General features: G+C 36.3%; 5 protein-coding genes across 7 annotated transcripts; 3 read left to right on the top strand and 2 right to left on the bottom strand.

Annotated features, from left to right (window-relative positions):
- Positions 1–739: 739 nt before the first annotated feature.
- LOC103865097 (protein CONSERVED ONLY IN THE GREEN LINEAGE 160, chloroplastic) lies at positions 740–3,105 on the top strand. Its single transcript, XM_009142877.3, has 9 exons — positions 740–1,128; positions 1,217–1,266; positions 1,582–1,678; positions 1,771–1,866; positions 2,029–2,109; positions 2,224–2,315; positions 2,407–2,499; positions 2,607–2,675; positions 2,761–3,105. Exons 1-9 carry the CDS (start codon positions 823–825, stop codon positions 2,891–2,893), a joined length of 1,017 nt encoding a protein of 338 aa, XP_009141125.1. The 5' UTR covers positions 740–822; the 3' UTR covers positions 2,894–3,105.
- A 31-nt stretch (positions 3,106–3,136) lies between these two features.
- LOC103865096 (serine/threonine-protein kinase EDR1) lies at positions 3,137–11,855 on the bottom strand. 3 transcript variants are annotated; one of them, XM_009142875.3, is made up of 16 exons: positions 8,269–11,855; positions 7,530–7,847; positions 7,253–7,450; positions 6,978–7,166; positions 6,639–6,889; positions 6,427–6,531; positions 6,263–6,355; positions 6,015–6,110; positions 5,363–5,440; positions 5,191–5,278; positions 4,864–5,101; positions 4,637–4,780; positions 4,366–4,522; positions 3,873–4,161; positions 3,716–3,788; positions 3,137–3,603 (listed from the first exon to the last, which is right to left on the bottom strand). In XM_009142875.3, the coding sequence occupies exons 2-16, from the start codon at positions 7,731–7,733 to the stop codon at positions 3,521–3,523; spliced, it is 2,286 nt and encodes a 761-aa protein (XP_009141123.2). In that variant the 5' UTR covers positions 7,734–7,847; positions 8,269–11,855; the 3' UTR covers positions 3,137–3,520. The 3 variants fall into 3 exon arrangements, with proteins under 3 accessions (XP_009141123.2, XP_009141124.2, XP_009141122.2); XM_009142876.3 differs by having other exon boundaries at positions 7,530–7,852; positions 8,364–11,855; XM_009142874.3 differs by having other exon boundaries at positions 8,364–11,855.
- A 244-nt stretch (positions 11,856–12,099) lies between these two features.
- Positions 12,100–14,561, top strand: LOC103865095. Its single transcript, XM_009142873.3, has 3 exons — positions 12,100–12,215; positions 12,537–14,129; positions 14,241–14,561. Exons 1-3 carry the CDS (start codon positions 12,102–12,104, stop codon positions 14,268–14,270), a joined length of 1,737 nt encoding a protein of 578 aa, XP_009141121.2. The 5' UTR covers positions 12,100–12,101; the 3' UTR covers positions 14,271–14,561.
- Positions 14,562–17,281: 2,720 nt separating this feature from the next.
- Positions 17,282–20,628, top strand: LOC103865093 (shaggy-related protein kinase zeta). The gene is made up of 12 exons (XM_009142872.3): positions 17,282–17,533; positions 18,103–18,195; positions 18,385–18,444; positions 18,535–18,807; positions 18,896–18,970; positions 19,048–19,104; positions 19,202–19,342; positions 19,432–19,482; positions 19,592–19,687; positions 19,777–19,860; positions 19,978–20,079; positions 20,200–20,628. Exons 1-12 carry the CDS (start codon positions 17,429–17,431, stop codon positions 20,293–20,295), a joined length of 1,233 nt encoding a protein of 410 aa, XP_009141120.1. The 5' UTR covers positions 17,282–17,428; the 3' UTR covers positions 20,296–20,628.
- LOC103865092 (F-box/kelch-repeat protein At4g38940) lies at positions 20,387–23,918 on the bottom strand. Its single transcript, XM_033290546.1, has one exon. The coding sequence runs from the start codon at positions 23,578–23,580 to the stop codon at positions 22,534–22,536; it is 1,047 nt and encodes a 348-aa protein (XP_033146437.1). The 5' UTR covers positions 23,581–23,918; the 3' UTR covers positions 20,387–22,533.
- Between the last annotated feature and the right edge of the window lie 3 nt (positions 23,919–23,921).

The following is a 23,921-nucleotide window of genomic DNA, read 5'->3' as shown; positions in this document are numbered from 1 at the left end:
TCCTTTCCTTTTAAAATCTTCAACAAGATTGTCGAAGACATTTAGAGCATCTTTAACCCAACCTCAAATCCTCAAAATTTAAAGTTTTGTGTCATTCCAATTCAACTTCAAATCTTCAAATTTTGAGGTTGGGTCTTTATTCACAACCACAAAACTATCTTGTATTTTCTTTTTGGTCTTTATAGTTATTGATTTACTAAATATTAGTAATTTTTGTTAAGATCAAAGATTATAATGCAAATAAATAAATTTTTAAGATTTTTTTTGAGGATTCATGGTTGGAATAACCAACCCTCAAATCCTCATTTTAAAGTTTTATTCCCTTTAAAATAATGTAATTGGAGATGGAGATACTCTTATATACGTAATTGCTTTTAAAATCTCTCTTTGATTAATCTATTATTTAAAATTTGAACCACAATTTGTCCTTGCATTTTGATCGCTTCTATTTCATTGTTTCCGAAATTTTAAATATTTTGTTAGAGCATTTATATTGCTTAAATAGTTTCTTAACAAAAAAATCATTAATATTTTAATATAATTTTGTTAGAAATAAAAAAATTACATTTTATTAAGTAAAGTTTTATATATGATTTACAACGAAATTCTCAAAACTTTTAATTTGAAAATTTCTATTCATTTTTCTTGTTTTCTAATTCTAGATATTTTTTAACATGAGATATTTATTTTTGTTTTTATTCCAACTTCTGATATTACATATCTTTAGTTAAAACGCAACACTTTGAAAAACTCGTAATCACACTACATTCTTCCTTACCACCCACCCGAAGCATCTCATAACCTCCACAAGAACCTCATCCCATGGCGATCCGTACCTACATCTCAGCAACCTCCACCACCCCGCCGATTCCTCAGGACCCTTCACGCAGTCCCCTACCAACCAAAATCATCCTACCCAACAAGAAACCGGAGAAATGGTCCACCGGCGTCGCTCCGGGAGAGTACGGTGGTCCTCCGACCACCACGAAGCTTCGAAAGTACTGGGGAGGAGAGAAAGAAGACCCCATTACCTCCAAGGACTTGATATGGAACAGAGACTTCATGGATCAAATGAAGAAGCTGTTTGATTCCCCTGATGATGCTCCTCTAGACCCATCTCCCTCTAAGGTCAAAGCTCTTCTCAAATTAAGTGGCGAAAGGTTACGTTTTTAAACAAAAATCTCAGAGACTGATTGATCGTGTGGTTGATAAACAGGAAGAGTCATCTGGGTTTCTGAGCTTCAGTAGAGTTATGAGTCTTGACAGGTTTGCCTTCTTACATGTTTCTTTGTCTCCTTATAACTGATAAAGTTTGTTTCTTTTCTCCTAAAAACTGATAAAAATTGCTTATTTTCTCCTTAAAACTGATAAAAATTGCTTATTTTCTCCTTTAAACTGATAAAGTTTGTTTCTTTTCTCCTTAAAACTGATAAAATTGTTTTTTTTTTCTCCTTAAAGCAGATAAAAATTGCTTCTTGTCTTCTTAGAACTGATAAAAATTGTTTCTTGTCTTCTTAAAACTGATAAAGTTTGTTGCTTATTAAAAATGGTTGCTTTGTTGTTTATAATGTGGAACCATAGTATGGATGTTGATTTAAGCAAAGAGCTTGCATCGTCTTCTTCCAAATCCGTCTTAAGGGATCTTGAAGCTTCCAAATCCGAAGCCAGAAAGCAGATGGTGCGGTTCACTATTAGTAAATGATAAAGCCACATTTGCTGATTGTTATTGTCTCTGAAGTGTGTGCTGTTTTTTTTTGTCAATGTCATTAGAGTAAAGCTAGAGTGTCTCCTAAATGGAAGCTGGCACCTACCCGTCGAGAGCAGGATAAGTGGGATAGAGCAACCAAGGCTGCAACTGGTGGCAGTGTAAGTTTTATCTTGCAGATGGTCATCACTTTGTTCATTGATTGATTAGTTCTAGACCAGTTGAAGTATTGTTTCTTACTGGAAACGTTGATCAGATTGGAAAAACAGATACCTTCTTGGTTTTCTTGATTTCTTGATTTGGTTTTCTGTTTTGTGATGCAGGATGTGATGTTAAGGGACGTGAGGCGGCCACGTGGTGACCCAGAAGTGTTGGCTGCTGAATCCAGGGAACAATATTTCAAGGTATGGCTAATTGAGTTACGGTTTGGTCTCTCATGAAAGGTATATTGGATATGCATTTATCTCTCTTTTTATTTTCATGGGCTCTCTTTGAGTTTTGGATTTGTTTTTCTGCAGCTGAAGAATAAGCTCCAGCTTCTCACAGTTGGCATTGGTGGTGTAGGTTTGGTCTCAGCTTATATTTCTTACACCCCTGAGATTACACTTAGGTTTGTCTTTTTTCTCCTGCAAAGAACATCAACACCACTCAAAGAACCTTAAACCATCTGATTGTATCTCTGTTGGATATTCTGTTAACAGTTTTGGTGCTGGCTTGATGGGTTCATTAGCATACATGAGAATGCTTGGTAACACTGTAGACGCCATGGCAGATGGAGCCAGAGGAGTTATGAAGTACGTGTTACATGACTCTTTTCAAAACTCCTATCCATTTATCTATATATCCAAAATTACTCACGTATCTCTTTTCTTTCTTTGGCTTCACTGGTTTGATCTGATAGAGGTGCATCTGGACAGCCACGCTTACTTGTCCCCGTTGTGTTGGTTATGATATTCAATAGATGGAACGCGTAAGCGCCTCTCTCTCTCTCTTGTGCATCAGACTAGCTTTCACTGAAATTTTTTACTTGGGACTGATCTTCATATGTTTGGCAGAATACTTGTTCCTGAGTATGGGTTCATGCACTTGGAGTTGATACCTATGTTGGTTGGGTTCTTTACTTACAAAATTGCTACATTCTTTCAAGCTATAGAAGAAGCCATCACCATCTCTACTCAAAAAGACTGATGTCTAAAGCCACCAACTTCAGTGTCTATATAAACAAATTAGATTGTTATGTGTCCATCATCTTCAGATTGTTATTTTTTGTAAGAAAATGTATTCAAAATAATAAACTCATTTCGTAGCAGAAATTTACAAAGAGATATCATAAGTTCATAAGATAGTCATTTCTTAGAAAATTATATAGATGTTAAAAAAAAAGAAGTTAATTGTTGATATTTCTCTGTCTCAGTGACTTCTCCCACTAGATAAGTTGGTCCAACTTTTCTCTCGTTATTTTATCTTTACATAGAGTGCTTGACAAAAAATAAATGAACACAAAAAGAATACAGATCAAAGAGCTCTGTTTATTCTTACTAAATAAAGACCAAAAAAGCTCTCTAATAAGCATACCAAAAACACTGACCTGTGAGACCATATGAATCACACCACAGATATGTTTGTTTGTGTCTACATTTGGTGCCTCTTGCCTGCTCCAACATTTGTCAAAACTGAACTAAGAATCTCTCTCATTAGAGCCTTGAAGCTCGCATGATCTTAATAGCTATGCCACTAAGGTTAATTTAAGAGCAGAGCTGGGCTGCTTCTTGAGCTGAAACATCTTTGGCTCATAACCCTCACAGAGAAGTGGTACTAACACAATGTGTACTCACAGTCAAGCAAGCCTCTAAGTATCTCTTCACAACTTGGGCGTTCTTGAGGCTCTGCCCAACAATCTACAGCAAAAATGTAGTAAAATCTACTAAGACTGTACGCACTTGAGTAAAAATATGAGAGAATAAAAGGAACTAAATGTTCAAGAAACCAAGGTGTTTAACAACATTGAACCTGCAATTAGCTTGCTGAGTGGACCATCAGGAATCTCAAGACGTGACTTTTCATGAGCAACAGCAAATATAACCTAAGAATCAAAATTTTATCAACCAATCAATCAAAATTCACTTGAAAGAAGTATAATCATGCATGGCACAGCATGTTGTTGTACCTTCTGAGGTGGAACACCTTCCCATGGTTTACGTAAAGTAGAAAGCTCCCACATGATGACCCCAAGACTAAAGATATCACACTTCTCTGTAAAAGGCTCCTGGCGAATGAGTTCTGGAGCCATCCACTCTGGTGTACCAGCAGATGAAGTGTCCTTCATGTTTTCATCAGTCATTATTCTCGACAGCCCAAAATCACAGATCTTGACCGTCCAATGTTTGTCCACCAGACAGTTTGCACTTTTCAGGTCACGGTGGACTATCTTCATCCGGTGTATGCACATCAAACCCCTTTAAACATCCAAATAAATAAAAAACAAAACAGCATGAAAAAATAAATCATCTAGGGAAAGATATAAGAAATGCCTCAAAAATAAATAAAAAGATGATATAATAAGCCGCAAGTAGTTGACTAACCATGATTCACACTTTGATCATCATAGGCAGAGAAAGAGCAAAATAAATTGGTAACAACGTTACAAGCAAGCAATGTACCTGCAGATGTCTCTAAGCATCCTGAGCCTTCTGTGCCAGCTAAGTTTCTTCTTCTGGCCACTCATATGAATCAAATAATACAAAGATCCCAGCTCCATGTACTCCGTGATCATGGATAAGCGTGGAGGTTTTGTGCATGCCCCCAGAAATAGCACAACTGCCAAAATAGGTAAGTGAAAAAAAAATATTCTCAGACATGTGTCCACAAAATCACTTTTAATAAACATGACACAAGAGAAAGCAAGAGGTTTGTGAGGGAAACAAACTTCACCATTTGGGTGGCGAACACGGCTGAGGATCGATATCTCATTGCAGAAATCTTCCATGTTCTCGGCGGTAAGATCTTGCTCCAGAAACAATTTGATTGCAACATCTGTCCCGTTCCACACTCCACGAAAAACTTCACCAAAAAATCCTACATGTATAAAACATAAGACAAATGATTCATTACACAACAATGCCTTACGTAGTTGAAAATGAATCTTGAGAGGAGCTTACCAATCCCCACGCGAGTTCCAACAGTCAGCTCAGAGAAGTCAATGTCCCATTCTTGATAAGGCAACAAAGGCTGATTCTGCAGTGTGGTAGACTCAACCACTTTATTCCACGTGTCCTTCACGGCGTAATCTGAAGGCCCTCTCCGTCCAGATCCTTGACTCCTGTAAGCATGAGGAGATGACGGCAGTGACATTGTCTTCTTAGAGTTGAACTCATCATCAAGACGGAGACCAGACACCTGAGAAAACACACACAAGAATTTTTAAAAAAGAAGAGAACTAATAAAACAAAGTAGCCACTCTTGTTAACAAAAGATCTCCAACTTACATTGCTATTGATACCTGAGCTGTTTCCATCCTCTCGTCCATGCAAGAGACGTGTTTGCTTTGATTTCTCATACATTTCTCGTACAGCGCTTCAAAAAATTGTAACATTAGAGTCAATACACAAGCAGATCATAAAACTACAGCCAACACTGCACACGGGTGAGAATAGTAACCTTGCAATGTCATCCCCAATCTCTGGTGTGATTCTGAAACTTCTCCGTCTGGTTTTACGTATTTCTGACGTGGATGAACTGTTTGAGTGCTTAAAAATATTAAAAGTTGCTTACACAATCAAATATATACATATTCTGACAAACAATTGTAGATTAGTGACTTATAATATCACTGCGTTGGAGTGAAATAACAAAAACTGAGAGTTGCGCTGCCGTGATTAACAATATAAGAGAAAATATGAAAAATGAAGCAAGTTGAGATTTATTTGAACAATATTTTGCATTACCCCTAAAGCAACACATGAGGCTGTGGTTGCAGACCCCAAGCTTTTCATTGGTTCCAACCTTCTCTTGGGTACTTAAATTCATGTAAGTTTTTACTCTCCATTGTCCTTTTTAACTTATGAGAGTAAGTTCAGTGGTTTAGCTCTGATAGAAATTTCTAGAAAAGATAGTGTAGCCTTTCCAAGGAACCAATGAAAAGTTTAGGGGCTGCAACCACAGCCTCGTACGTTGATTTTAACATATGAGAGCAAATATGAAAAATCAAGCAAAGACTTGTACAATCAACTTAACTAATACAAACATGCTGACTAGATGTATAGAAAAAGGCAGAGGATTTGGGGATGTATTAATGTAAAAAATGAGCTACCTTGAAGGAGATGCGTCACCAGTGTAGTCCTTAAATGAATTCCTTCCAGTGCTCAGCATTGATCGTCCACGTGATCGCATAGATGGGTGCTCTGGGCTGCAAATGTAACAAATCACTAATCAAATTGGCTCAGAGACATTCTATCAAGACATTTAAATATAGGAGAGAAACCCAAGTTTTACATTCTATCAATGTAACCAATTTGTATTTTATTTTTATGAACTATAATCCAAGTCAGAAAGATCAACCTGGAGCTAGCAGTTCTCTGTTCAGCAATCACTTTTCTGCGGCTACGTCTCCAGAACACAGTGGCAACATTTGGTTCACTATGCGAGAAGTTACTAAAGGGGAAAAAAACACACTGTACTGAGTCCATTATACAACTTCGTTAGAAAATACATGTAACAGTTACCTAGCTGTAGCAGGTCTGATCATCAAATTATGCAATGACAGACCCGAAGCATGTGGATATCCTTCTAACCTCCGATGAAACTGAAGATTCTCATCTTTTTCTGTACTGTTAACATATGAGAATGATACATCACTCCATGGAAAAACATATCACAAGAGTTATGTCTGTAATATGATTTAGAAAGACAATTAAACAAAGGGAAGCCAGCCGACCTCTCGGGGTCTCTTCTCTCGTATAAAGGACTATTTGGCTCCAGAGGCGAATCACAAGAGTCGTTTTCTGCAGAATCACTTTCACCAGCAGGTGAGATGTGTGCCATGAAAATCGCCTTGGCTGATCTAGGTACCAACTGACCAGGAAACCGAATCAGATCAACCAGTAGTTCCACGGAGTTTATCACAACTGTAACGGACATGTGTTTGCTGGTGTCTAAGCAATCCACAGTCCCATCATTAGGCAGACCCTGCTCAAAGGCAAGTTGATTTGTAAGAGACAAAACACCAAAAAATTAGTGAAAATAAAAGAAAAAAAAAACTGAAACTGAGGCTCACCACCACAAGACGACTCTCGAGTCCTACAGTATCAGCCAGAACTTTGAACAAAATAGCCCGAGCACGACAGCACCCACGCTTGATTTGGCCAAGCAACTGAGCACCATGGTTTTCAAACAAGAAGGCGTTTTCCTCTAGAGCAAGTTTTGAAGGGCTTTCAAGTGTAGGACGTTTGTAAAAGTCAGATACCTGTTTTAGAAATAAACGTTTTTTTTAATAAAATAAATGCGGAAATGTAACAGAAAGAGAGAAGAGTGGTTACACAAATTTTCTACCGTTCCAGCTATTTTCTTGATCACCGAAGCAGGATTAGATCCGCTGACAAGTGTGGTGATCAACTGTTTCAGCATTGCGAGCTTCTTATCTTTTTGAAAATCAACAAGAATGACTTCGATTCTGACACCTTCCTCTCCCAACGCATGAAGCTCACTCGGTGTAGGTAGTCTATTATACACTTCCTTTACTCTCTTGTCCTAAAGCAAAAAAAATCACATTAGTAGCTGCATCAGTCTAACAAGAAAAAACATTAAAATTTAGAAAAATAATGCTCACCGGAACAACAGAGTAGAAACCATTAGGAATGGGTTCACAAAGCATCCCAGTATCCCAAAGAAGCTGCGCTGCTCTCTGACCTGGAGACACATCCTGCTCAACGCTTCTAGGGGACTCTCTAATCAAACCATCACCTGGAGATTCAACAGAGAGTGACTTAACCCTTTCCGCAAGCTCTGAAGATTCATCCCGTTTCTCTTTCATCTTTTTTTGGTACGTTTACGTATCACTACTAATCTCTTTCACCCCATAAGAGGCTTTCTACATCGACAACAATGCTCTGACTGGTGTAGAATTTGACCCATCTCCTCTTGTTTTCTGCACTAAGTGAGAAAAAGACATGTGACCTTTTCGGACACAGAAAAAAAAAAAATTCTGAAAAGACATCAATTCGTTATTACACCACTCATTGTCCCCACAAGTAATTAATTCGAGAAATAACCTCAAAAAAAATCCGCACAAACAAGTACAATTCATCCGGCCAAAAAAAAAAAACAAAAACACAAACTTAGAAATATAACTGAATAATCAAGTCATCATCATGCTACAAGATCAATAAGATAACCTTCTTACAGGACACAACGAGTCTTTCGAAATTTTCAGACAAGAACAGTAACAGAAACATCTAATGTCCTAACCCACATTACATTTAAAAAACTCAAAAACTTAAAGAAACGCATTTATCTATAGTAATCTTATTTATGCAGATCCGTATGAGTTAAGCAAATCAAACACCAACCTAGGGAAGACGATCAAATGCAATCTTATCGAAGAGAGAATCGCTTAGACATAAAACCAACGATATGAAAGTGATCGAAAGAGAATAGATTATACCGACGATAACAATGGGGAGGACACAGAGCGAGAGATATCGGAGAGAAGAATGAAGCAGAGAAAGGAGAAGAGAGAGCGGAGGTCACGTGGGGAATGAGCGATAGATCACGTGACTATTGGGAGTACGGAGTCGCAAGAGTGGGACCAGCTATATTGCTAATCCAGCTGGCTATGGGCTGTTGGGCCTCTTAAGTCAATGGCTGTACCTATTGGACCCTACTTTATTTATTCGTACGTTACTATCTGTTAATATATTATTATATTCTTGTAAATGTATATTTTTTGGTAAGTGGTAAAGTGGGTTTAATGAATATATTACTCTTTCTGTTTAATTGTAGGTGAAAAATTATTGCAACTACGAAAAAACTCATCCTTTTAAAAAAAGATAAATGTTGAAAGAAATGCGTAAATATTCTAAAATGTTATGAGAGTTAAAGATTCCTAAGATAATGTAATGTAATGAAAGGTACTACCAGTCTGTACGAGTGTACGACTAAGACAGACCATGGTGACAAACTGTCGGCAAAGGACATAAAACAAAATGACGCACGTGCGAGATTAGACCACACGAATCTTTTACTATCTTCTTCTTCTTCTTCCATTACCAGACTTTTCCGTATCTTTAATTTTCTTTTATGGATACTTTGAATACCGATTTTGCTATAATGAATTCGACAAATATTGTTGAACCACCGATAGTTTTAAATATACTTTATATTTCTTAATTTGTTTTTTTAAAGGGCATATAATTTGGTGGCATAGCATTTTGTAAACTCATAACAATGATTCAACTAGAAGAAACAAAAAGTATCTTTAAACAACAAATTAAGACACTAGACTTGAATCTTAAACGTTGGGCACTATTCATCATGCTCTGGTAAAAAATATCTGCTAAGTTTCGGAGACGCTTGAAACTTTCACAAACTATAAAAATGTTTTGAATATTTTGTACATATTCAGTTTCTTTTGTAATATATGTGTTACCGGAGACTTGCCGGTCAGTGACAATTTCCACCAAAGCATAATGATCAGAAGCGTTAACTATGATTTTTTCTTTTTGTAGAAAACTATGTTATTTTTTTGTCAAGAGCTAACGATACATGAGAATGTTTTAGTCGAAGTAGTTAGCATTAGTTGTCAAAAAATGTAGCTTAGAGATCCTAATTGTGAATCTTCAATCTATCAAATTCTCTCTTTTTGAATGACATACTGATTTTGGATATGTTAATTAGCAACAAAAATTAACGTAGGACGGTAGGAGTAAGTATCGTATGCAGTTTGCAAAATGTAGTTTAGCTTAGGCCTAAGTGACTCAGTTTCTGTGGCCCATTTTCAAAGTTATTCTCAAACCCAAATACAACAAACCTTTGTTATTTTGTAAGGTCCCTGTTTTGTAACATAGACTACATACATGTATGTTGCTCAAAAAAAAAAAAAAAAGACTACATACATGTATATAAACAAATTGGTATGATACGGCATCAGATAAGCAAACGAATGTGACGTCAATTATTGTCTTTATCTCATTGATTTGTCATTTTAATGTGTATTGATTGCTTATCCGTAGATGATGATTCGATTCAACCATTTGATATCTTTATAGGATCTCAATCCCGGCGCATTGGTAGATTTTTAAAATACATTATACTATAATTTTTTATTGCCTACTTGAAAGATGAGATTATTGCAAAAAAACAAGCAAGCGGGATAGTATCTCACATTTGAATTCACATATCATAAGACTTGACCGTTAATTACATTTTTATATAGCCATCGTTTAAACTATTATTCTATGATTGGTGCATTGGTTACTCTGTTATTTCTTACATTAGTCTGCGTTAGGAAATTATTTTGGATTAACTGGAGGTCGATCTAGGACGAAACCCAACTAATCTCCTAAATGGAAATATCGACAACTATAACTAGATTTCTTGTTTTCGGATGAGACCAAAAACATTTTTTCATCTTCGTTAATGGTCAAGTGTCATCAACATTGTTTTTAACATGAATCGAAACCAAGATCAACAGTTTACGCCTTGTCCTAAGTCAATCTTTGACACTATTCTACCACCAATTGGTTCATATAACTAGGAGTTGAATCGTAAAGGTTAGAAATAGATTATTGTAACCATTATATTGACTCATAGTGATGTCAAATTAACTATGCAGCATCTATATGGTTAATGCCTATTGATAATAAATATTCTACTGAACTGTAGTTATAAGCCATATAAGATCAGTGATGTGTGTATCTGCTTAAAATATTACGGCCTATCACTTTGACCGTGACGGTGTTACTCACCTGACATTTTGAACTTATTATAAATTATTCTAAAACTTAATTAAGATTCAGATAGCCCAATTTTACCTATGAAAAGAACAGTTATATACGTTTGAAAGAAAACAAAACATTCCAGACAAACGTATTTATAGGGTCGGACTACGAAAGAAGTTTCGCTGTACGTAATAAATGGACCACTAGAACAACGAGTTACGTCGGTCATAGTATATTTGATGATTAATTAATCACTAGTGTGTGTTTCATTGTTTTTTTTTTGAATTTAGTTGAGCAGCTTCCCGTCACGGATTCTGCACGACAATAAATACCAAATACAAAAGAAAAGTAAGTAACCGATGACCACTCTCCCCACACATGATTTAATGACGAAAGAATGGTCTGTTGACTCCATTAACACGTACTCCATGTCCTTGCAATTATATATATATATAATTAAATATAAATAGACATTTTCTAAGCAAAGTTGTTTTTTTATCTATCTAATCAAACTTATTTTAAAAGAGCATGACTAATTAGTAACTTGAGTAGCTACCAAAAAAACTGTAAAAGTAAAATGAATTTTGGTTGTTTTACATACCTACATTTTAAATTTTTTACTCATTAATCTACTCTCCCATGCCCCAAAGTTAGCAAAAAGGGTTCCTTTATTTCTTGTTTATGGAGTACTATTTATTTGTAATATAATTTTTGACAACCTAGCTAGCAGCTGACATATTCCTTTTCCTCGCTATATATTATCTGTACTATTTAATAAATCAATGTACTTTTGTTATTTGTTTCTATATTTCTCTTGTAATTGGATTGGATCTGTTCCCTTAACTCATTCACAAGTTTGATATACACAAAGTTAGATTTATTGTACTATTTTGTTTTGAATAAGTGTTTACAACATGCAACAAAAATGCTGTACCGTTTTATATAAAATACACTTTCTTAAGAAATCAAAATCTTAAGAAATGTATATAGTTCTCGTTGCCAATAACTTATCCCTAAGAGATTAGTATTTTTTAAAACAGAAAGATTAGTATATACTTGTAGTCCCATCCAGTTAAAGAATACCATGACATGTGGTAGTTATCCCCTTATTCATTGTTTATCCCAACCATCCATAATTAATTATATAACATTACTAGAATGTAATATTAATCATTTTTAGCAATCAGATTAATCATTATAGCAACTAATCAACTCGTATAATTAAATCGTTGAACATAACAAACAATACTTATATGCATGCTACTACATTCTTCCTATCATACGAAGCACATGACATGGTGGTACAAAAAATATATTGATAGAGACATAAGGGAGAGATATCTAATGTGAACATTGAAGGAAGAAAAGAAGAAAGAAAAATGAAATTCTATTTTAAGTATTACTAATAAATTAATTAACATGGATTATATAAATTTAACTAGAATTTTTAAAGAAAGACGAATATGACAACCTCATTTATATTCCTTTACACCACCTCTCCCCCTTCATTATTATTTGGTCTTCTCTCCCAAATCAATCCTCTCTGTCTCTCTCTTCAATCCCGCGTTTGCTCACTGGTATCTCACTTCCCCTCTCTCTATGTATATTTCTGTATCTATATGTATATTTTGACATAGAAAGAAAAATCTTGATAAGTTTTCAAGAAGAGGTGAAGAACACTTTTATGTATCATCATCATCTAGTTTCTTGATATAGTGACCATCAAAGCAACTGAAAACAGTCTCTGTCTCTCTCTCTCTCTCTGACTATTGAATTTTGATTATGATGTTTCTGTGACATTCTTGATAATCTTGGTTTAGATTCTTGATAAGAAAGACAGAGTTACATGATGTTTGAAAGTTATCGCAAGTCTTCTAATGATGATTTGATTATTGCAGAAACTAACTGATTTCATGTTAATGGAGAGCTTAATGATGGAAGAGAAGAAGCAACTAGATTTCAACCGCCCTCTTATATCCATTAGACGGCCTATACAACCCGATAGCAAAAGAAGATCTTCTGATTCAGTAACCAACAAGATCCCTCCTTCTCCACCGGTTTACAAGTCTGACATCAACTCAGGTCCTGTGAGGAATCCAGGAACTGTCCCTTTTCAATGGGAACACAAGCCTGGAAAGCCGAAAGACGAAACTAAACCTGAGTTACAAAGTGTTGTTGTTGAGCAACATTTTGTACCAAAGCTTCCTCCTGGGAGGATTGTGAAAGCTAGAGAACCAGAAGAGTTAGTGAGGAAGCCTGAAACTAGAACTAATCATGTGGAGGATGCAAAGAGTTGTAGTTCTTGGTATGATGATGATGAGAGTGATGATACTTATCTTGATGCAACTGATACACTTTCAAGATCTGAGTCATTCTTCTTCAACTGTAGTAATGTTAGTGGTCAGGGGATGCTAGTAGAGCCGTTTGGAACCTTATCGAGTGACCGACAAACTCAGGATCTAATGATGGGGAGATTCTTGCCTGCTGCTAAAGCCTTGACTTCGGAGACACCTCCACATCTTGCTAGAAAACCGCCTAAACCAGAGGAACCGGCTAGGCGGATAGTGGTGGTTAAGGAGAAACAAAACAAAGCAGACCAAAACCCATACCGGTTTCATCATTCTCCTGTTGAAGAAGAGGAAGATGGAGACACGAACAGCATGATGGCTTCTGGTGTTTGTGGATTACTCCCTCAGATTTGCCTGAGAAGCTCTTTTGGAGTGTTGAATCCAGTTCCGTCTGTGAGAAGGCAGGCACAGAGAGGTGTTTCTGTTCGCCGCATGCGTTCTAAGTATCAAGATCCTACTACTACTACACCTTGTAATGAGAATCATAAGGTGAAGCTAAATGGATCTTCTACTCCAGAAGGGAAAGAGAGACTAGAGAACTTGAGCTCAGCTTCACGCACTAAAACCAGCAAGAACTTTGGTGAGCTCTTGGCTAGTGATGACAATACATGGGAGCCTTCTTCTGAGGCTCCTGTTGTTGAGAAAACTCTGTATGTAGACACTGTGCATTCAGTAGACAAGAAGGTACAAGAAGAGTCTTTATTAAAAGATTATCCTTCACTAGAAGTTGTTCCTGTTAAAGAAGATGTTCAAAACTTGAATGGAGCAAGTGAAGAAGCTATCTCAGGTCTAAAAGTTGAAGAATGTGCTGATCAGGCTTTTGCTGAAGTAGTAGAGATTACAAAGGAGAAGAGTGATCTTGAAGTCAAACTGCAGCAGGGCAACAAAACGGATCTTGAAAGTTCAAGGTTTCATCATCATCACATTGTTGCACCACCACCATTACCAAAAGCTCCTTCAGATTCTTGGTTAAAGCGTACGTTGCCAACAATCCCATCAAAGAACAACTCATTCACATGGTTGCAGTCTCTTGGCATTGATGATAATAATAATCAAATCACCAAGAGTATTCAAGAAAATCTCAAGTGGGAAACTATGGTCAAAACCTCCAATACACAACAAGGGTTTGTGTGCATCTCCAAGGTAAGCTAATGTGTATTTTTCAAAGTCAATGGTTGGCCAAATGTTTTTTTTTTGTTTTTGTTTTTAACAAGTTGATTAGCTTACTTTGTTGAACATACTTTTGTCTTTCAGGACACACTCAACCCTATACCAGAGGCATAGCAAAATACCAAATTACATGTAAATTTCAACAATAAAGAAAGGATGGGCCAATAAAGTTTAGTTTGTTTTTGTTCATCTTCCAAATTTTCTCCTCTTTAATTATATGTAAATCTGAAATAAAAGGTTCCTAAAAAGAGAAAAGCTATGGAGATGAAATAAAAGGTCTCAAATATTGTCTGTCATTTGTGGGGGCTGGGGGGGGGGGGGGGGGGGGGGGGGGTCTTATTGAAGTGATGTACAGCTCATGTTAACAGAGATTTTGTTGCAATAATACTCCATAATTCCACGTGACATTGTTTCTTTTGACCTTCTTTATATATTCTCTACTAGTAGTGGTAATAGCCTTTTTGTTTTGTTCTTTTGTAATTATGTTTCTGTAATGTAGAGCACTAGAAAAGAAACCTGAAAACTGCAGAACTGAATTGAATGCATTGGCTAAATGGTTACGAGAGGAATTATTGAAACAATCTATGGTGTGAGAAGTTAAAATATTATTCTCTTTTTAGTGTCATGGAAAGATCAAATATATCTGAGAAAGTAAAGAAATTCTTTTTTTACAAATATATCTTCATCAGCTTATGTAGACATGAAGGAAGCTGCTGCTTTAGGAGATGTTTTGTTGATCTTCATGATTCTTCTATCTTTATCACTTGTATGATTGTATCCATGGTGGTTTTTGCTTGCTTCAAAAACAAGAAAGAGAAGAATGGTTCCTGTAGCTGTGGCAGTTGTTGGTGGCTGCGGTTGTGGTGGTGGAGGCTGCTTTTAGTATTACGCAAATGAGATATCTCTTGGTCCTTGGTGAGTTTTCCTGGAAATGATTTTGGTTTAGGCCTTCACCGATTGTGATTGATTTACTTAAGCAGCCATTCTATATATTATATTTAGTTACATTACGTACATATAGAACAAAAATCTATACTATTAAAGCAAAATCCTTCTTATGATTATGCCCCTGACTTTTTTAAGAAATTACAAAACATACCATTGTTTTTTTTAAATACCTTTAATGATTTACATAAATTTAAAGCCCATTCAATAGGCCCAAATTGAACCATTGTTAATCCATTAGGCCCATTCTGTTTAAAATATATTTAGTGAAAATCATTAAAAATATTGTTTTATTTTTTATACAAGGATTATACATTTAAGAGATAAACAAATATATTAATCCGTTATGCCAATTTGTGTAAAATATCTATACTTAAAATTATAAAAAGCCTGTTTTATTTTTAGAGTTGAGATTATACATTTAAGAACTAAACAAATTAATATATGTGATATATTTAAGAATTAAACAAACAACGGATTTGAAGTCCAATATGTGTAAACACAATTTTACTAATAACAAATAAATTACAATACAATTTATAAAAATAAAACCATAATAGATAATAAACTATTCAAAAACATACTTCCACTAATTAGAATTACAATTTATAAAAATAAAACCATATTAGAAAATAGACTATTAAAACACATCCTCATCTAATTAGAAATAATATTAAAATTGAAAAATGACATTTTAATAGGTGAAATGGCGGGTCAGTATCTAGTATATACATAAAATATCAGGTAAACACAGAATCTAATATATATGCGATATTTTTGGTAAATTAGTTTAAATGTTCGAAATCTACAAATAAGGAGCCATAAAACAAAATATTCCAAGAAATGGACTGCGATCGTCCATGTGCTACATCCATGGCCCCTATCTTAAGACTTTTAAACGTCTCTCGTATTGAACCAAATGTTAAAACCCGTTGAAAAGGTACCCATCTTGCTCATATAAACGAAGTTTTTCTTAGATAACATCGAAAAAAATTGTAGATTAAAGATTTCAAACCGGACACGAAATCTAGTTTGAGTCTGTATGTATTAAAGTAAAAAGTAACAAGTTGAAAATAAGATTATGGTAATCTGTAAATGTTCACTTGGGAACAAATGCAGTAAAAAAACGAATTTACTAAAAGAGGTTCCACAGAAAAGGCTAAGGCAAAGCCTATTACCATTCATGCCATGTCTAAATTATTTCGAATAAGTGTCCAAGCACTTTTTTTCCCTCTAATGCTTCTTCCGTCAAAAGATGATCTTTTGCGATATACTACTAATTGGTCAATCTTCAACAAAACATGGTATTATTATATAAAATTGATTTTATTTTTATATATGACAAATAATTTGACATTTCTAGGTCAGAAAGCAGGAAATACAAACAATTTGATGATGATCTTTTCCAAATCCAGTAAAAAAAACTGATTTTACAAATCTAAAAATATGTAAATGGTATCAGTTGTTACCCAGCCAAAATATGAAAACATTTTATGTCCGTCGTTTAAAGAAAAAAATATTAAATATCTGTAGTTTCTTTTTGTAGCCACCATTATATTGCAACTAATTGCAAGGTTATCAGACTTTTCCAGCTCACAATTAAACTGATGAGAGGTGCGTAAACTAATAGACTAGCCTTCTAATAGGAGCGTTTCTATTACGCGCTCTGTTCACGCGTGGGTCATCCTTTTCAAACATACTATACTAGTTGTTACTTGTTACCCAAAATGTAAATACATGCCATGTCCTTACTAGGCAGTATATAGAAATTAGTTCGTTTTAATGAATCTGTAACAATACTAAGGCTGCAACTGGAATGTATGTTTTTGGAATAAAAACTTCCGGAATGCTTAATTCCTATGCATTCCAAAAATTGTTCACCATTTACAAAAGAAAAATGAAAAGGGTATTCCATTCAATTCCACATCATTCCATATTATTCCAAATAAAATTTTAACTATCATTTGAAAAATCATTCCAAATCAAAAATGTTCATGAACAAATGGAATGCTGATTCCATTCCACAAAATTCCATAAATAGTGATTCCTATCATTCCATATGTTCCTTTTATTTGTCACCAGTTACACCCTAACTTCAATAATTAATTGGAAGGTTATCCACCCTTAAACAGCTTGTGAAACTGACGAGGAAGATATTCGCGTTCTCATTGGTGCGTTTAACTTACGCGCTTTATCGACGCGTGGAGGATATCCGAAGTTCTTTTAATAATACAAAGAGAGAGAGAGAGAGAGAGAGGCGAAAGATAGTCTTTACTCTTCAGTGGTGGGTAGAGAGCGAAAGTTAGAGAGAGAGAGAAGAATAGCACATGACCTCACTATCATTGGGGCCTCAGCCTCCGGCTACTGCTCAGCCGCCGCAGCTTCGCGACGGAGATGCTTCTAGGCGTCGTTCCGATATGGATACAGACAAGGTTGCTCTCTCCCTCTCTCTCTCTCTCTACTTTAACGTTTGGTGAACAAATTGCATTTCGATTGGCTATTGTAGATCTCGGCTAGATCTAGCTTCGATTTCACTTTGTTTTGCGGTTTCTCAGCGAATCGATCTGTGTTTTCTCTTGCTCTCGTTTCGCGTTCCTTGATTTGAGCTCACTCGTCGGAGTTCGTAGTAGCTATAGCTAGTCTTACTATTCAGCTGAATGTTTCAACCAATCCTAGTGAAGATCTTGAGCTATCTTTTGATTACTAGTATTAAGGTGAAATTCGATTTCACAGGAGTATGGAGACGATTTAGATCTTAATTACTAGATTGTTTAACTAATCACACGCTTGTTCCATGACTGTAAGTGATTTGGTGTATTTGATTTACATTTGTTTGTTATTTACTTGATTGGACTCTGAACTAGGCCTTTGACTGTTCTTGGATTTGAAGATTTCATATGTTTAAAGAATGATTTTGTCTACTGATTGTTGTCATATCGTAATCTCATGTTTATTGTTTACAGAAGAATAGTTTAATGATATGGTGAGGTTTTGGTTGCAGGATATGTCTGCTGCTGTGATAGAGGGAAACGATGCTGTTACAGGCCACATCATTTCTACTACAATTGGAGGCAAAAACGGTGAACCTAAACAGGTTTGAGTTCCTTTCTTTGTTTGAAATCTTCAATTGTCCTTATTAGTAGTCATTGCTAATGATTATATAGCTTTTCCACTTATAGCTTAAAACAATAACTAAACAGAGACTCTTTGTGGTTCATTTATTACCAACTTTAAGTAGGCTACAGCTACTCACTTATGTTTTACTCATTCTGTTTTTTTACAGACCATTAGTTACATGGCGGAACGGGTTGTTGGACAAGGATCATTCGGAATCGTGTTCCAGGTACCTTTGTGCTTTTCACTCGCTGTTATCATTTGTAGGCAATAGCTTTCTTCTTTCTTTTCTGATCGGATTATTACCTTACCATTGTAGGCCAAGTGCTTGGAAACTGGAGAATCTGTAGCCATTAAGAAGGTCTTGCAAGACCGGCGCTACAAGAATCGTGAGCTGCAGTTGATGCGACTAATGGACCACCCAAATGTGGTTTCCTTGAAGCATTGTTTCTTCTCTACTACGAGTAGAGATGAGCTCTTCCTCAATCTCGTTATGGAGTATGTACCCGAGACTTTGTACCGGGTTCTGAAGCACTATACTAGTTCAAGCCAGAGAATGCCTATTTTCTATGTCAAACTCTACACATACCAAGTATGCATTGTTATTTATCTGTTTCCCTTTCAGGCAGTATCTCTCTTTGTTGATTCTAAAACGGGTAAGAATACTTTTTTTTCTGCAGATCTTCAGAGGCTTGGCTTATATCCATACTGTTCCTGGTGTCTGTCACAGAGATGTGAAACCACAAAATCTTTTGGTATGTTAATTCTGTTTTGGGTTTGTCTTCGGCGATCTTTACTAGATTGTAATCTAATAATTTGGTATGTTCTGTAGGTTGATCCCCTTACTCATCAGTGTAAGCTGTGTGATTTTGGAAGTGCAAAAGTATTGGTAAGGAGCTTTACCTTTAATATCCTGCTTTGCTTATTTCAACTGTGTATGTGTTCTGTCTCATGAAATCATTGCAACACATGATTATTCGGATTAGGTGAAAGGTGAAGCAAACATATCATACATCTGCTCTCGGTATTACCGAGCTCCAGAGCTGATCTTTGGGGCCACAGAGTATACATCCTCCATAGACATATGGTCTGCTGGTTGTGTTTTGGCAGAGCTCCTTCTTGGCCAGGTTAGTGTAAACTATTTTATCTGTTTAAATATAACTCTAGAATGTTCCGCTATCATTTTTGATATATATATAATTTTTTTATCTGTCAGCCGTTGTTCCCGGGAGAAAATTCTGTGGACCAGCTGGTGGAGATCATCAAGGTGAAGTTTCATTTTGATCAGATGTTACCTTACTGTCGTATTCTGTTTTGTATATAAAACTCATATAATCTTATAGATTTGTAATGATATATGTGCTGCGTTTGTTTAGGTTCTTGGTACTCCAACCCGAGAAGAAATCCGATGCATGAATCCAAACTACACAGACTTCAGATTCCCGCAAATCAAAGCACACCCGTGGCATAAGGTATCTAATATGCTTGTCACTTTCTAACATGTCGGATAATACAATGGCTTAATAGTTGGCTCGCTACCTAATTCCTCTATGACATCCAGGTTTTCCATAAGAGGATGCCTCCTGAAGCCATTGACCTCGCATCTCGGCTTCTTCAGTATTCACCGAGCCTGCGTTACACTGCGGTCAGTATATTTAAGCCACTTAGTACTCTTACTTGTTAGAGTGATTCTCTCTGGATTCTTCAGTGATGCTGATGTTTTCTTTTTAACTGACATTTGTTTGTTTTATGTGTGTAAAAGCTTGAAGCATGTGCACATCCGTTTTTCAATGAACTCCGTGAGCCCAATGCTCGTCTTCCAAACGGCCGACCTCTACCAGCCTTGTTCAACTTCAAACAAGAGGTACGTCAATCACAGCAAAAAAAAGGAAGTAATATAGCTCCAAACCATAACTAGAATGTTCAGTTTTAAACAGTTACCTAATCTGTAATCTCTCTCTCTCTATTCGAATGTTCATAACAGTTAGCTGGGGCTTCACCAGAGCTGATAAACAGGCTCATACCGGAGCACATAAGGCGACAGATGAGTGGAGGCTTCCCATCACAGCCTGGTCATTAGAAAAGGAATATGGAAACTGAGATGCTTTTGCGGAGCAAATGCCTTGTGGAAAAGAGGAGAGAAGATTTTACTTGTCTCTGATTTTTCAGTGGGTTTAACTAAAATATCAGCTTATGAGTAGAGAGATGATTGGCCAATTAAGCTTTTTGAGAAATCAGGAAGTGATGATGATTGTGTCTATTATACATTCTCTCTCTCTCTTTTTATGTTATAATTCGCTTTTGACTTGTAGAGAGATACCTTTTTCTCGTTGTATTATTTGTATATGTTTTTGTTCGTAAGACAGCAAACCGCGATGATGGAAGAATGGAATGAACGATGTCTAAAACTTAAGCCTAATAGCAAGGTCGGAGCTTATACTTACACATATATATAGTTAGAATGTGAGATCTCCATGTTAAAATAACCTTAACATTGGCATGAGAATACAATTGCATGATTGAATTTCTGGTACGTCGAGAGGGAGTAAACTCATAGATAGTTGTCTGTGAATAACCAAAAAAGGAACATTCGGTTTGGTGCGAAGGTTCCATAATGAAGTAGAGGCATTTGAATGTGAGCTTTAAATCCTTTCATGAAAGAAAAGGAAAGCTATGGGACATTAAGCGGAAAATATATTATTTTGAAATGTGTAAAAACTTAATGGGCTGAAAACTGTTGATAAGGAATTCTGGATTATGTGAACCTACTAACTGAGCCACAAGCAAAGATGGGAGGACCAAGCCCTTAATCTTCTTTCTTTTTTTTTCCCCTCGTTCAGGTGTTTTTCTCTTTCTACTTTTCTTATCTTTGATCAAATCTCTCGTGGAGAAATATACGTAATACTGAGAGTTAATAGATTGTCTAAAAACGTATGCTACTTGTTTCTGTTTGTTTTTTTCTTTTTGGCTGCAGGGTTTGGAAGTCCACACTGAGGTGAAACAACTCTCCATAATCTATAGGACCATGATTATCCCATAAAACCCTTAATGGGTTTCTTAATTTTTTTTTTCTGACTAAAAAAAATAAAAAAAAGCACCAACTGCGGGCCGCCACGTGTCAGTGGAGTCCGCAAACAGTCCAACACCCCCAATAATAGTCGATCCTTAATCTGGGCTTTTTGTTACCGTTTTTTGTATTTCGTTGGGGCCCACCTCGCTAAGAAACTACCTAATCTCCCCCGATAAACATGTCCTAAGAGTATGATTATTGGGAGTTCTTAGAGTGGGATTCTTAGCGGAATATAAGAATCCGTCTCTTAATTTTTAACTATAAAAACTAAGAACCAGCTATTAAATAAGAGAGTGATTCTTATATTCATGCTCAATAATTAATTATGCTCTAAGCCTTTCAACTCTTTTCCCCCTTTGATCCTTATAGTGACTACCACTCTAGAGAGAGTTTGTTTGAGTTTACTGCAAAGATATATTCCTTTTTCTCTATATTTTTTTTTTGAATTGAATGTTAAATTTAATTTAAAAAAAAAAACTTTTTTTACAATAAGTGTGTCCTTTTCCTTTGATGAAAATTAAAACTTTATCCTCCTATCTCAAATAAATCTTCAAAATCTATCTTGTATCAAACCAGTGTTGCATCCCTTCTCCAATCTCTTTATCATCTTTCCTTTGCACTAGAGTGAGCTTATTTCTCATATTCTTATCAAGAAGCTTTATCAAGAGGGCTGCTGGAAAGCTTCAGTTTCCCCATGTCTTCTTCTGTTACGCTCTCTCCAGATCATGTATACAGTCGCTTGAAACATGTACTTGATAAGAAACAGATGCATCTTCCTTCTCTTTGTATCCCTCATAATTCTCATAATTTCTTCCCACCTCAACGTAAACTTGTCTCTCAAAACACCCTTCATCAAAGCCTCCCAAATCTGAGCAGAGTAAGCACACTCGAAAAATAAATGCTCTACAGTTTCCAGTGGCTCAGTACATAAGACACAGGAAGCATTGACTTATTCTGCTACATTTGTTTGCAATGTTTACCTTTTCATGTACAATTCCTGGTGTGGTTTCTATTCACTCTCTGAATTTGATTACCAAAAACAGAATATAGAAAAAACTAAAAGAATACATAACCAAATGTCTAACTTACTGGTTATCCCAAACAATCTTAGATCGGTAACAGAAGGCTAAGCATCTTCACACCAAGATGAGATTTGGTAACAATGAAAAGAAAGCTCAGGAAGACAAACAAAATATTGTTATTAAAAAAAAGCACAAGTTTATATGAAGCAGAAGGAGAGTTGTGGTATCACACAAAAACTTCTAGAGATTTGGTATATCGAAATCTCCTCTCGGACGTCAGAAGACAATCGCACCACTCAACTTTACCCCAGATCTCACCTCCTTGAGATCTTTCCAGCGAAATCTCCGCACACCAGATTTCTTCACCATAAGGAAAAAACAAAGCTAGTTTCCCATCGTAACTCACACTGTGTACGTATGACCACATTAAACTTGTCTGAAAAAATGCCTCCAAACCTTTCACCACTAGCCAACACCTCTGCTTTCTATCATACGCTCTTAACTTATCCCTATAAAATTCATAATAGTACAATACATCATCAACGACGCACGCAAACCTCCACTCCTTAGAGTTCAGAACCTCGTCCGTCTCCCATTTCCTTTCCTTTGGCTCGTAAACAAAGCCTTTACAAGAATATTTCGCGTACATCTTATCAGCCATCACCACACTTCCATGTGCGTATATCTCAGACGTTGTCATCTCACTATCAGTCTTCCACGTTTGGGTTTCTGTGTTGAACACCAACACCATCATCTTGTCCAAGTCCCTCTGGTCATGACGTCCCATCACGTAGATTCTCCCGTCGATGACGTCAGCGACTGTATAAGACAATGGCACATGCATGCTAGGGAGAGGTTGCACCGTGTAAGATCCACAGTCGATGCTTAGCGTCGTATTCCTGTCTTTACCCGTACCAAAGACGTATATCCTCGAGCCCACCGCAACAAAGCGCGAACCATACGGCAGAGAAGGAAGCGACGGGACAAGGACCAAACCGTGACTGCCGTTGGTTTTCTGGCGGAGAATATAACAACGGTTACACTTAGATTCTACGTCGGCGAGGAAAACATAGAGACAGTGCTCCATGCATCCCAACAAGGATCGTGTTGCGTATAGCTCACGCGACGAAACAATTGAACGGAAGTGCTTGGAAACGAGGGAGAGCGCTGGATAGTCGGATCTCGATAGACGAGCTAAGATGTCAACGACGAGGTCATGGGGAAGTGACGCAGTCAGAGACGGTGGTTCGGACGATTTCCTCTTTTTTCCCATCTTTCGATCAACAATCACGCAAACTAAGATAGGAAGAAAGCGGCAAATCCTAACAGGTAGAGTAGAAGTCCAAGACCCTAGTTTGGATAGTAGTGTTTTGTACGACTCCTAACTCTTAAAAATTATATATTATTAGCCCTTGGCATTCGTGTATTCACGGTTCGGTTTCGAATAAAAACCATTCGGTTCCAGGTATATGGATAAGTCATTCTTATATCCAACATATACTTATTTTGGTTTCGGTTCAGTTTTGGATATCCTTTTAATATGTGAATCAAATATACATGTACAAAATATATTACTTAACATGTTAATCAAAAGTGTCTAGTGATTATACACTT

The sequence above is a fragment of the Brassica rapa genome, chromosome A04, assembly GCF_000309985.2.
Source record: "Brassica rapa cultivar Chiifu-401-42 chromosome A04, CAAS_Brap_v3.01, whole genome shotgun sequence".
In the NCBI taxonomy this organism is placed as follows: Eukaryota; Viridiplantae; Streptophyta; class Magnoliopsida; order Brassicales; family Brassicaceae; genus Brassica; species Brassica rapa.
The sequence above is the reverse complement of the archived record's forward strand: the minus strand, read 5'-3'. Positions and strand labels throughout refer to the sequence as shown.